A 12,131-nucleotide genomic window follows, 5' to 3' on the forward strand; every position below is an offset into this window, starting at 1 on the left:
GCAAAAACAAACGATTACGAGGGTTGGGGAAAGGGGCGCCGCGACATCTCCAGACATCGACCGTGTTGCGAGCTAGACCAAGGGTGGAAATGGCTTGTTTTGCCGCGGATCGATGTTACCCCTGTGGCTGCACAAAGATTGCCTCAGCACATGAGGGAAAAAGGGGCATAAGTGACATCAGATGGCCGAGGGGGAGGCTGCGGTTCGTGACATCTGTTGCGTCGATTAATTTTAGTTTAATAATTTGATAATTCTGAAATAGTAGCCTTGGCCGCTGGCATCCGTGCGACGTCCAGTGGCAGTGATATTCTGGAGTCTGAGGCGCCCTGGAAGACTTATCAGATGGGCGGGAGGCGGTGCTGCTCACTCCCCTCGCCCTGTATGCAAGGACCCTCCCCGCACACATTTGGTTAGGGGCCAGAGGTTGTTAGAGGCTCACGATTATCAGGGAAAATGCTTCGTTTGACGGGAGAGTAGGGAGGGTGTGTGTCGCGGCTGGGGCTGGAATGGCAAGGGGGTGCAAAGGACGTCTGGAAGTGGAAGGAGATCCGCTCTGCGCTGCGTCCTATTAGATCATGCTGGAGTGGCTCAGGCAAGAAGGGAGCGAGGGAGGCGTAGGATTTGACAGCTTCGTAGGACTCTCTCTCTCTCTCTCTCTCTCTCTCTCTCTCTCTCTCTCTCTCTCTCTCTCTCTCTCTCTCGTGTTGCAATATAGCTTTAGTATCCTTCCCTCACACACACACACACACACACACACACACACACACACACACACACACACACACACACACACACACACACACACACACACACACACAGCCCCGGGGACCAGACACACCCTGCCCAAACCCAGCTTTAATATCGAAACTTTCACTTAATCATGAAAGTAAATAAAATGAACGTGACTTCACCGAATGAACCCAAATGAAAGAACATGAATAAAAGTAGTGAAATAAAAAAAAATGTTCTTGTTTACTAACGGATTGGTAACCCCTCCCTGTGTGTGTGTGTGTGTGTGTGTGTGTGTGTGTGTGTGTGTGTGTGTGTGTGTGTGTGTGTGTGTGTGTGTGAACTCTTCCTTGCTTTTATATCAGGTCATGTCTGGCTGGGCGAGTGTTGTTGTGAAGGTCACGGAAGGAAAGAGTCGACCTTCATTAAAATAAACTTGATTGCTTGTGTTATTGTTTGTTCCAACACGGGTTATTTATTGTTGTTACCGCGTATTACTGATGTTGTTGTCGTTGTTGTCTTTTTATGCTGTTGTCATCGCTTCTGTCATCATCATCACAGTCATCTTTATTTCTATCATTGCACTAAAAAAATTATTGAAGAAAATCACACGAAAGATAAAGAAAGCAAATTAAATTAGATAAATCAGATTAGAAACTTGAGGATGAAATTATGTATTGAAGAGAAAGCAACACTACAGAGAGAGAGAGAGAGAGAGAGAGAGAGAGAGAGAGAGAGAGACCCAGTACCGTGACCCATTTGTTTGTTCTACTTATTTTATTTTGATACAGAAAGAGAAAACGGAATTGAGGCTTTTCTTTCTCTCGCTCTTTCTCTCTCTCTCTCTCTCTCTCTCTCTCTCTCTCTCTCTCTCTCTCTCTCTCTTTAATTACTTTTTACCTGTGTTTGTAGTGAGGAAGTTAAAAATAATATAGAAATCACGTGCATGTAAAAAAAAATAACAGTACCAGGTGAACAGATTAATAGTATATACATCTCTCTCTCTCTCTCTCTCTCTCTCTCTCTCTCTCTCTCTCTCTCTCTCTCTCTCTCTCTCTCTTCCGGCCGACATAACCAAGAAGTATTAAATAATTCCAACAGCTTTCTGAGGTAGGCGGGCAGTGAGGTCACTTATTAATAACGAGAGAGAGAGAGAGAGAGAGAGAGAGAGAGAGAGAGAGAGAGAGAGAGAGAGAGAGGGAACAAGCGATGAATGTCATGGGTGGATGTTAAGTGGAGGTGGAGGGCGAGCGAGTCCTCTCTCACCGACGTTGTGGGCGGGGCGGGGCAGCGGCCGGGGGCGGGGCTGGGCCAGGGGGCGGGGCGGGGGGCGGGGCGGTAGGTGGGAGGTGGGAGGAGGCCGGGGGGTTCAGGGCGTGTATCGACAGTCCTCCTCCTGTTGCCGGGCTCCTGGTGGAAGAGGCCGGGTTAGGTCACCACTCCGGAATGGACTTTAGTGAGGTCTGGATGGTGTCCGGTCCTCTCTCTCTCTCTCTCTCTCTCTCTCTCTCTCTCTCTCTCTCTCTCTCTCTCTCTCTCTCTCCTTTTTTTACTCCATAGCGCTTATGAAAAGTTAATCTCATCTCATTTTTCATTTTTTTTTCCAACTCTTCGTTAGTCAGTATGTATTATGTAGATTATGTAGATGTTTTCTTTCATTCTACTTATTTCTGTCTCATTTATTTACATTTTTTACTGAAGTTTCGAGGAACGTTTAGTATGTGGCATCTTTCTTTCTCTTTCCTTTTTCTTTCGTTCGTCCTCTCGCTCTTTTTCTTTTCGTCCTCGTCATCAGCAGTTTTCCTTCACTCACGGAAATGTGTGAATGGTGGATCCTCTCGGCGCTGTCTATCAGTGAGGCGGCGTGGGAGGTAGGGGACGGAATGAGAGAGAGAGAGAGAGAGAGAGAGAGAGGGTTATGGAGGACGAAGGTCGCAGCAAGGCAGCTTAGATTGTTTGGCTCGAGTATTACGTCACAGTCCCCACGTGTCTCAGCGCCTCGCGAGCAGGTGTTCCTCAGCAGAGCCCGCTGATGGGGGCAGGTGGAAACAGTGGGGAAGGAAGGAAAGGATGGACGGATATAGACGGGGAGGGAAGGAGGTCAGAGAGTCTTGGGGAGGAGGCGCGCTGACGTCAGATCAGTTTGGTAAACAGGGAGTCAGGGACCAAGGGACAGCAGGGAGCCTCAAGGCTGCGTGCGTGGGAACTTCTGCGTTGCCTAGGATGCGTGGTGAGCCCACAGATTGGTGATGAGTCTCGGCCGCTGCGGTAGATGAGCTCCCAGTGCGTGATGTGGCGGTGTGGGCCGCGCCTTGCAAGGAGGGCCGCAGGGCGCGTCGCGTCGACACCCGCACACCACCACAACACAGCCCATCTCTATGCAGATGAAAAAATTAGCATGAAAATGAAGAAAGTGTGAGAGTGGAGGAGACGGGTTGCGGGCAGATTCACCTTGTGTCTTGGCTTGCTTCCGAGAGCGTGGGGCCTCGCAAAGGGAGGCAAGGAGCTTAATACAGACGCGGCTGGGGTGAAGGGGTGGGTGATGTGGGCGGTATCAGTCACGGGGTATGAGTGTGGGCGTGGACGGGTGTCTGGCGAGGGTTGCACCTCTTGGCAGTATCGACCCTCGCCGGCGGGCCTCTCAGCTGCCCTGCTCCACAAGTCCAGAATTGTTGCAGGTCCGCCCGTAACTCATCTGCGGCGAGGCTCAGGGCGCCGCGAGGAGACAGCGCTGCCTCCTTGCCAGATTCACTTACCATTGCACTGGTTTGCCACCCACTGGGAATTAGGTCAGACCAACCACCCACGAGCAGGCCGCCCGTGGGTAATGGGTCCTGCGGCAGGTCGTGGACGCGGCTTACCACTCAACAGGCTTTTAACGCCCTAATGATTGCTTATGTACCATTGGGCTTAGTTACGGGGCTCGTTAATCCGTGGGTGGCACAGGCGGGGAGATATCGTGGCGGGAGTTGTGGTGGAGTGGAGTGGAGTGGAGGTGCTATTGGTGGAGTGGTTTGAGAGGGAAGGGCGGCGAAAGAGTCACTTGTAACTAAAGAATTGATGTTAGAAATCAAAATTTAATACTAAAATGTGTGGGACAGCAGCACGTGACGCGCTTGCCGCTCACTCATCCGTGTGTTTGAACATGGACGCATTTCGGTTGCCAATATTATTACTTTTTACAGCGTGTTTCGCGGGAATCTGTAAGTGCCAGTGAACGCTCTTCACAATATTTTAATTAATGTTTTTTTTTTCTGCCTTACAGGTGCAAGATAACGTCGGTCACGTGTTCCTGCGACACGCGCGACATCTTCTGGTGTCCGCACGTGGTGGCGCTTTCCCTCCACCGCATCCGCCACGCCGACACCGTCCAGCTCAGGATACCCATCTCAGGTTAGTAGTGCAGAGTGCCAACACTCATCCTGTTAACTTTCTGTCAGACGCTCAGAGGCGAGTCTTTAGAGGCTGAGGACTGTGGAAGGCGTGTTCAGGATGCTGCAGAGCAAAGATAGGAAATCAGGCCTCCATGAAAAGCATGATGCTAGTATAAGTGGCAGATGCAGCGGAACCTGTGGGGGATACTGCCCTTGTGGTGCCCTTGAGTTTCATTACCACGCCTTAGCTCCTTGTCTGACGTTTCTTGTCACTGTTCCCGCAGAGACGCTGCTGCAGATGGACCGGCAGCAGCTGCAGAAGATGATGCAGTACCTGATCAGCGAGCACCACACGGAGGTGCTGCCCACCGCCCAGAAGCTGGCTGACCAGATCCTCCAACACAGCCATCCCATCAACCACATTCAAGGTAAGTACAGAACGTGTGTTTGTGTGTGTGTGTGTGTGTGTGTGTGTGTGTGTGTGTGTGTGTGTGTGTGTGTGGTCACTATAGCAAAGCTGTTTTTTTATAGATCGGTAATGTGTGTAGGCACTCTGGACTAGCGAGTAACGTGATTGGCCCAGAGCCTCTATGGGACTATCTGTCCATTATATTACGCGGTCGGCCTCCGCGGGGACGTGGGAGGCACACAATATTTGCAGGTAGTGAAGTGGCGCTGGACCGTCAGTATTGGATCACACCTGCTGCCAATACTCCACAGTCAACCGGCACACGACAACAATACACTAACACAATAGTGCCTCTCCCCCTGCCCTCTTCCCTTCCCTTCCTTTCCTCTCTCTCTCCCTCTCCTCTCCGTTTTCCCTTCGTTCCTCCCCAACTCTCGCCCCTCTATGAAATGCCTCAGCCCTCGCCCCTCGCCATCACGGCTCGAGTTCCCTGCGCCTGTATACACGCCGCCTGCCGCCCCGCCGCCGCCGACACACTGTATGGGCTGCTGTAATGGCGAAATATGATCACGATTGACCCCTTAATATTTTTAGCTGGTGGCCGCGGCTCACGTCGAGGTAAAATAACACAACAGCCGTGCAAAAGTTGGCGGAATCAAACCCCGAAGCCTTTTTGTGTTTTATTTGGAATATTTCGTGGCGGGAGTATATATATCTATATATACATATATATATGTTTTTATTTTTTACTCTTTCCCCACGTTTGGTTTCCCGCCCTGATGGACTGACGCATTTCAACACCCAAACATTTCCAGTATTATCCCTGACCGCGATTTGTTACCGTGATACAGCGGCTCGGAGTCTCTTTCGGTATTTTAACTGCGGCGGCCGGGCGGTGCAGGTAGTGGGGTGCGTGGTGCCACCGGGGGAGGGAGGCAGGGTGAGGAGAGAGAGAGAGGGAGAAAGAGTGAGAGTGAGAGGGCGACCTGTACCTAGCCCGGTGCAGGACATGAGTGCGTGGGAAGGCCGGTGAGTGAGTGAACTGCGGCTTGATTACCTTATAAGAATGAGAGTTGACTGTATTGAGTATAAGTCGAGGGGAATGTGATGACAGGAGGTGAGCGGGCGTGAGGTGCGAGGAGTGACGCTGGCGGTGTGTTCTGGCCTTATTGGGCGGGAGTGACGAGGAGGCGATAACACTCCTTCATGACTTGATGGGCGTGTTCATTGATCAGATGTATCGTGACGCTCTGGAAGGAAGTTGCGGGGCTTTTTTCTTCTTCCGCGGAGGTGACTGAACTATACATGAGGTAGCAGTGCGGTGGTTGCTGATTTAGTGGTAATGGTAATGGTTGAGTGTGTGGTGGTGGTAGAAGTAGTAGTAGTAGTAGTAAAAATAGTATAGTAGTAGTAGTAGTAGAAGTAGTAGCAGTTGCAGTAATAGTAACTGCAATGATAGCAGTATATAACTAAAAAGGAACTGTGCACGTGATAGAAGGTGTTGCTATACCGCGCGCGTGTGTGTGTGTGTGTGTGTGTGTGTGTGTGTGGAGAGAGAGTGTGCGATAGAAGCAGAAAACTCAAAAACACGTCAGTGCAGCAGGCAGGTTCAGGTCTGTTGGTGGCGGGGGTGATGGTGGTGGTTCCGTCAGGAGGAGCATGACGGAACTGAGATGGTGAGAACCTCTTGAATACAGCCACGAGAACTCCACCAACTCTTTCCTTGCGTCCTCTAAAGTTAGCTACTCTCCCCTCCTCGCTGTGCCTGTTAGAAATAAAAACAGAATTATCGAACCATGAGGCAGTGCTTGGGGTCAGTGGGGGTCAGCGCGGCTCCTGTCGGGTGACCTCGCCACGACCCAGCGCAGCCCGTAGTGGCGCTTTCCCTCGCTCAAGGTGCAGGAAGCTTATCCCAGCGAGGCGGATGTAAATGTGGAGTCTGACATATCGTAAACACCTGCCAGAAGTTTCCTTAGAGAGAAGTGAGTGAGTGTGTGTTAAGCCGAACCCTCCAGAGAGCCGAGACTCAGCAGGACAGGTTCGAAACGCTGCCTCTGCTCGGCACCACCTTTAGTCCGCCTCCCCGCCTCGAGATACGACACGTTAGTTCCCATCCACCGCTGGTAACGACCTCCGGAGCAGGGGGGCGGCTGCGTGTCTGGAAGGCACCGCACACTCACGCACTCACTGCAGCGCATGGCAGTGAAAGTTGAGATGGTGTGTGTGTGTGTGTGTGTGTATGTGTGTGTGTGTGTGTGTGTGTGTGTGTGTGTGTGTGTGTGTGTGTGTGTGTGGACGCCACAGCCTGAGAGCCAATCCCGCCCCGCTGATCCCATCACCGGCCGTCGTACACGCGCGGTATTGAGTAAAATAAAATAATCATGGTACGCGTTTTCCAGCAATAACTTGGCAAAATACAAGATACAATATTTAACGTTTGACTTTTACTCTGGCTCCGCAACAAACGGAATCGGCCATTCTAGGCATACGAGGGAGTGGAGTGTCGTCATGGGCCCCTGGTCGATGCCAACGAGGGGTTTGCGCTCCAAAATGCCGGAAACATCGGCAAAGTTACGGGCGCGGAGCTGCTGCCGGCCTCCCACGGCTGTGTACATACATACCAAACTCAACTTTATGTTAATTGCCGCCTCTCGTGTTACATTTGTTGTAATAACAGCTCTTACTGTTGCCCGTGAAATATTTTATGCGGGTTTTTCATGGCGGGCACAAGCGGAATAAGCCCGAGGAGAAGCCCGAGGAGGTGAGCAGGAGGGGAGGTGTGTGTGTGTGTGTGTGTGTGTGTGTGTGTGTGTGTGTGTGTGTGTGTGTGTGTGTGGGCGCGCACATGAGGCGGACTCTGGGTCGGTCAGGGGGCGCGCTACTGCTGGCTGACTTGCAGCTCCATCGTTTTCCCGTTCCTCCTTCTCCCCTTATTTCTCCTCCTTCCCTCGTAGTCGTAGCTCCTCCTTGTTTGCGACTCCTCCTCCTCTTCCTCCAGTTTCCCCTTCTGTCCCCCTCCCACCCACAACCTCCTCCTTTCCCTCCTCCTCCTCCTCCTCTTCCTCCTTCCCTGGTAGCTCCTCGGCTGCTCCTCCTCTCGCTACTTTGCATAAAAATTCAATGCTGAACTCAATTGAACGTATAAACAATGAAGCAGTACAGTCACTCCCCACACGAATATCTAACGTCCCCCTTTCAGAACGACCCCCTGACTGTCATCACTGCCCCCCCATCCCTCACCCTCACCACCTTATCGCTCCCTCCTCTTCCCCCACACCCCCTGTTAGCCTAAGAGAATATGACGCTCTTCTTACCCCACCTCCTCTCGCGTCCCCTCTCCTCCACCTCCACTCTCGCGCTCCTCTCCATGTGATCCTTGCTTTCACGTACAGACACTCACTCACACTCTCTTATTGCGTCATATTCATTAAAGTGCTCGTTGTGTATGTCTCAGCCTTCCTCTTCTCCCCACGTCCTCCACCTCCTTCTCTTCCTTCTCCTTTTCCTCCTCCTCCCGCTCCTTCTTTACTTATACAAGCTCCTCCTCCTCCTCCTCCTCCTTCTCCTCCTCCTCCTCCTCCTCCTCCTCCTCCTGTCTTTTTCTCCCCCTCCTTTTTTCCCCATTCTCCAACATCGCTTCTCAAGTCTCTCTCTCTCTCTCTCTCTCTCTCTCTCTCTCTCTCTCTCTCTCTCTCTCTCTCTCTCTCTCTCTCTCTCTCTCAATTGCCCTCTTTCCCCTTACATTTCCCCTCTCCCTTCAAATTCCCTCTCTTCCATCACGTTCCTTCCCTTCATGTCCCTCTCCCTTCAATATCCCTCTCCCTCTCTCTTTTCCCCTCTCCACCTTTCTTACCCCCTTCATATTGCTCCCCCGACACTCTCTCTCTCTCTCTCTCTCTCTCTCGCTCTCGCTTGTCCCTTCTCTCCCTCACATCTCCATCGTATCAGCCGCCCTGGACTGCCACACATCGTCCCCGCCTCGTCCTTGCCACTTCGCGACGCCCTTGTTTCTCTACGGGCGCTTCCTTGTGGCCACCGCAGCGCCCGACCTTCGTGGCGTCCAGGTGGCCAAAGTGGAGGTGTGGGGAAGAGATGACCACCTGTAGACCTGGCGAGGGTGACAGGGTCGAGACGGCAGCTGGCGGTGTCTGAGTCTCCTCGGCCTAACGCGCCCAATTGAAAATCAATGCCCCGCCTCCATTTGCTTCTGTGAGCCCCTCCCCCTCCTCGTCCTCCTTCTAGTCTAGTCCTCCTTCTCCTTCTCGTCGTCATCCTTGTTGTCGTTCTTGTTCTTGTCCTCGTTGTCGTCGTCGTCGTCGCTGTAGTCTGTTGTCTTCTTCTTCGTCTTCGTCTTTCTTTTCTTCCTCCTTTTCTTCCTTCTGCTTCTTTTATTCATTATTATTATCATTTCTTGATTTTTTGCTTCACTTTTATATTTTTCTTTTCTTTGTTCTTGCGCTTGTTTTTCTTCTTCTTCTGTCATCATCCCCTTATTTTTTTTTTTTTTTTTACCTTTCTATTGTTTTTTTTTCACTTTTTTTCCTCATCCTCCCTTCTCGTATTCGTATTTTTCTCGCAGCACGTATCATTGCTCGCCGCTCCTTTCATCTCCTTCAACACTTCATCTTCATCCTTTGTTACATTATTCTTCACCCACATGCCGTCATTGCTGCTTCACTTTGCTTTCTCGCTATACGTCTTCCTTCGCTCGACATTCACATGTGTTTCGTTTTGTTTTCTTTTCTTTCGACCATTTTGTTCATAAAATTGTTAGTATTAAACGACGAGTAATAATTATAATTTCATGTCTGTAAATCTTGTAAACTTCCTTCAAAAAATAATTTGTCGCTTCCTGCTGATTTTTATGCTTTCGATTCTTCACGTATATATATATATATATATATATATATATATATATATATATATATATATATATATATATATATATATATATATATATTCCTTCTCTTACTTTTTTTCCATCCTGGAGTCTTCCCTCCACCAGCACGCACACTTCGTATCCAAGCTGTATTCATGTCTCCCAAAACTTTACTCTCCACATGCCATTCCAGAAAGAGAGAGAGAGAGAGAGAGAGAGAGAGAGAGAGAGAGAGAGAGAGAGAGCCGCAGCACCATGTCTGCGGGATTGGCGAACAATTTGTCACCATCGTGAACATTTTAACACTAGTAAGGTTGCCAACTGTATAGCCGCCACAATACTCCACAGTTCGTCACCCACTCCCCTCAGCCTTCAGTCCTCACCACCACAGCTACAGCCACAGCCGCCTGGCCGCTGCGCCCTCCACCCGCCATCACCATAACGTCACCACAACTCATCAGCATTCACTCCCCCGCCGCGCCCGCCGCTCGCCACACTTCGCTTGGCGCCGCCCGAGGGGCCGCCCTGAGGGACTGCACTCAGGCGTCGTCTAAAATCGACCTTTCCCACGGTGGACCGAAGAGCGGGGCCGCCTCAAGGTCGAGATGGGTCACGCTGGTCATTGGGCTCCCCGGCTGGCGCGGCAACCTCCCTCTGTCAAGGAAAAAGTTTTGCAGCGAATATGAAAAATGAAATATTGTCGTATTCCTTGTGTCTCCCCTCGCTCTCTCCCCTCGGCTGGCCCTCACGATAGGTGCCGAGGGCGTGGGAAAACCTCCCCTCTGATTCCCCTTGTTTGCCCGTCAGCGCAGGATACAAGAGCCCTTGGTTTGATTCGTGTTGAGTTTGCACTGCGTCTTAGAGCTGTCACATTCACGCGGCTGCTCCAGACCCTTCACTGAAATCAGATTCCACGCCAATTCAAGATGGCGGCCGCGCAGAAAATAAGCTCGCTCAGCAAATTATCGTGAGGCTGAATATTGCTGCGCCGACTTCTTGTCAAGCCAGCTCCTCCTGATACCCTAAGCTGGGCGCCGAAGTCGATACGTAGTCCATAGTCTTGCCTGCCTCCCCCTCGCGAAGGTTCTCGCTGGACCCTCGCGCCGCTCCTGGGCGGGGAATCTTGTTTTCGAAGAGAGAGAGAGAGAGAGAGAGAGAGAGAGAGAGATTTGTTGGACTCCACTGAAGACTGATTCGCTACAAGTCCGGACCTCTTATGTCCCTTCACCTTCTTGCCCTCCACTAAGACCTTGAGCCCAAAGGCGTTGCAGCAGCTGGAGAGAGAGAGAGAGAGAGAGAGAGACAGAGAGAGAGAGAGGTTGATAAGTCTCCAGGGCGAGCCAGACGTGTTGGGTGACGAGGAGGGTGGAAGTTGGTGGTGGTGGTGGTGGTGGTGGTGCTGCTGCTGCTACTGCTACTGTCTCTTCCCTCATCACAGACTCAACCTGATCTGAAATAGTGGAATAGGAAATGAGAGAGCGAAAAAAAAAAACAGACATTAGAAAACTACTTCGCAATTCTTCAACTATGTTAATTTGAGGGGGACCCATATAGTATCTCTCTCTCTCTCTCTCTCTCTCTCTCTCTGGATGGTAAAGGTAGTAATGATATAGCGGCAGGTCGTAATATTGGTGGTGGTAATTATAGCCGGAGTGGCAGCAATAACGGTGATGGAGGTGATGAGCGGATCTACTTATCCCGGAGTATTGTGAAATGCGAACGAAAAGTAAACTGTGATGAGTGAACTGCTCCGGGAACGTCTTTTCAGTCATGGATCAGAGAAAGAGAGAGAGAGAGAGAGAGAGAGAGAGATAGTCAGGACATACCAAGGGTACTATTATTGATATCCCCCTTACTCCTCTCTCTCTCTCTCTCTCTCTCTCTCTCTCTCTCTCTCTCTCTCTCTCTCTCTCTCTCTCTCTCTCTCTCTCTCTCTCTCTCTCTCTCTCTTCAGTGCTGTGATCATAAGAGTTGCACTTAAGAGTTGTATTTGCTATTTGCCTCCCCCATCAGCGCTGCGCCACACTACGCCGCCGCCGCCCACCGTGCATCTGAACGTCCACTTCTCTCGCCTCATCATCCGCCTTATAATTTATGAATTCACTAAATAATGCTCTCAGGCCGGGAAGAGAACACTGGCTCCTGGAAATGCTGTGACCCTTAGCATAAAGATAAACATTTAATATGCCGCTCCACAACACGCACCAATAATGTGATTTTAATGAATATTAGATCGGAAAGCGCCGAGGCGAACTGTGGGGTTGGCTGTGGTCTGGTTGGCGTGTTCTCGTTTGTTGTATTATTTCACTGCCATTAAAATGCGAAGAGCAGTGGGTGTGGCTCATTGTGGTGGTCGGGCGGCGGTGGCAGCGGTGATGGTAGTAGTGATTGTGGTGGTGGTGAGATTGATCAGAAATCGAGATATGACACTACTATTTTAATTCCTCACTTAGATATATCCAGGGACTCTCTCGTAAATTTTTTCCCGTACTTGTTTCTGCCCGCCTCCCTCATCTCTTTTGCCTCCTGACGTGGCGTCGGCGCGCGTGTCACCGTGGCAGAGTCGCTCACAGCCAACAGCTCCGATGGTGGCGGTGGTGTCCGGAGTGCCTGAATGATTCACCAGCCAGCTCTCAGCACCAGGCTCTTAGCCACCTGTCACCCTGCCCCTCCGCCCCTTACCACGCTAACACCAGCACGTCCCACCCTCTCGGTTCCAACATCCATTTTATTTATCTGC

The 12,131-nt window shown here is 50.9% G+C and overlaps 1 protein-coding gene across 1 annotated transcript in view; it reads left to right on the forward strand.

The window, feature by feature from the left end:
* The window catches only part of LOC123512926 (zinc finger SWIM domain-containing protein 4-like), a 189,703-nt gene that overhangs the window by 165,244 nt on the left and 12,328 nt on the right, over positions 1-12,131 (forward strand). The window contains exons 3-4 of the mRNA XM_045269598.1: positions 3,995-4,122; positions 4,388-4,531. Coding sequence (XP_045125533.1) covers positions 3,995-4,122; positions 4,388-4,531 — 272 coding nt within the window. The remainder of the gene's footprint in view (positions 1-3,994; positions 4,123-4,387; positions 4,532-12,131) is intronic.

The sequence above is a fragment of the Portunus trituberculatus genome, chromosome 35 (genome assembly GCF_017591435.1).
Source record: "Portunus trituberculatus isolate SZX2019 chromosome 35, ASM1759143v1, whole genome shotgun sequence".
NCBI classification, from domain to species: domain Eukaryota; kingdom Metazoa; phylum Arthropoda; class Malacostraca; order Decapoda; family Portunidae; genus Portunus; species Portunus trituberculatus.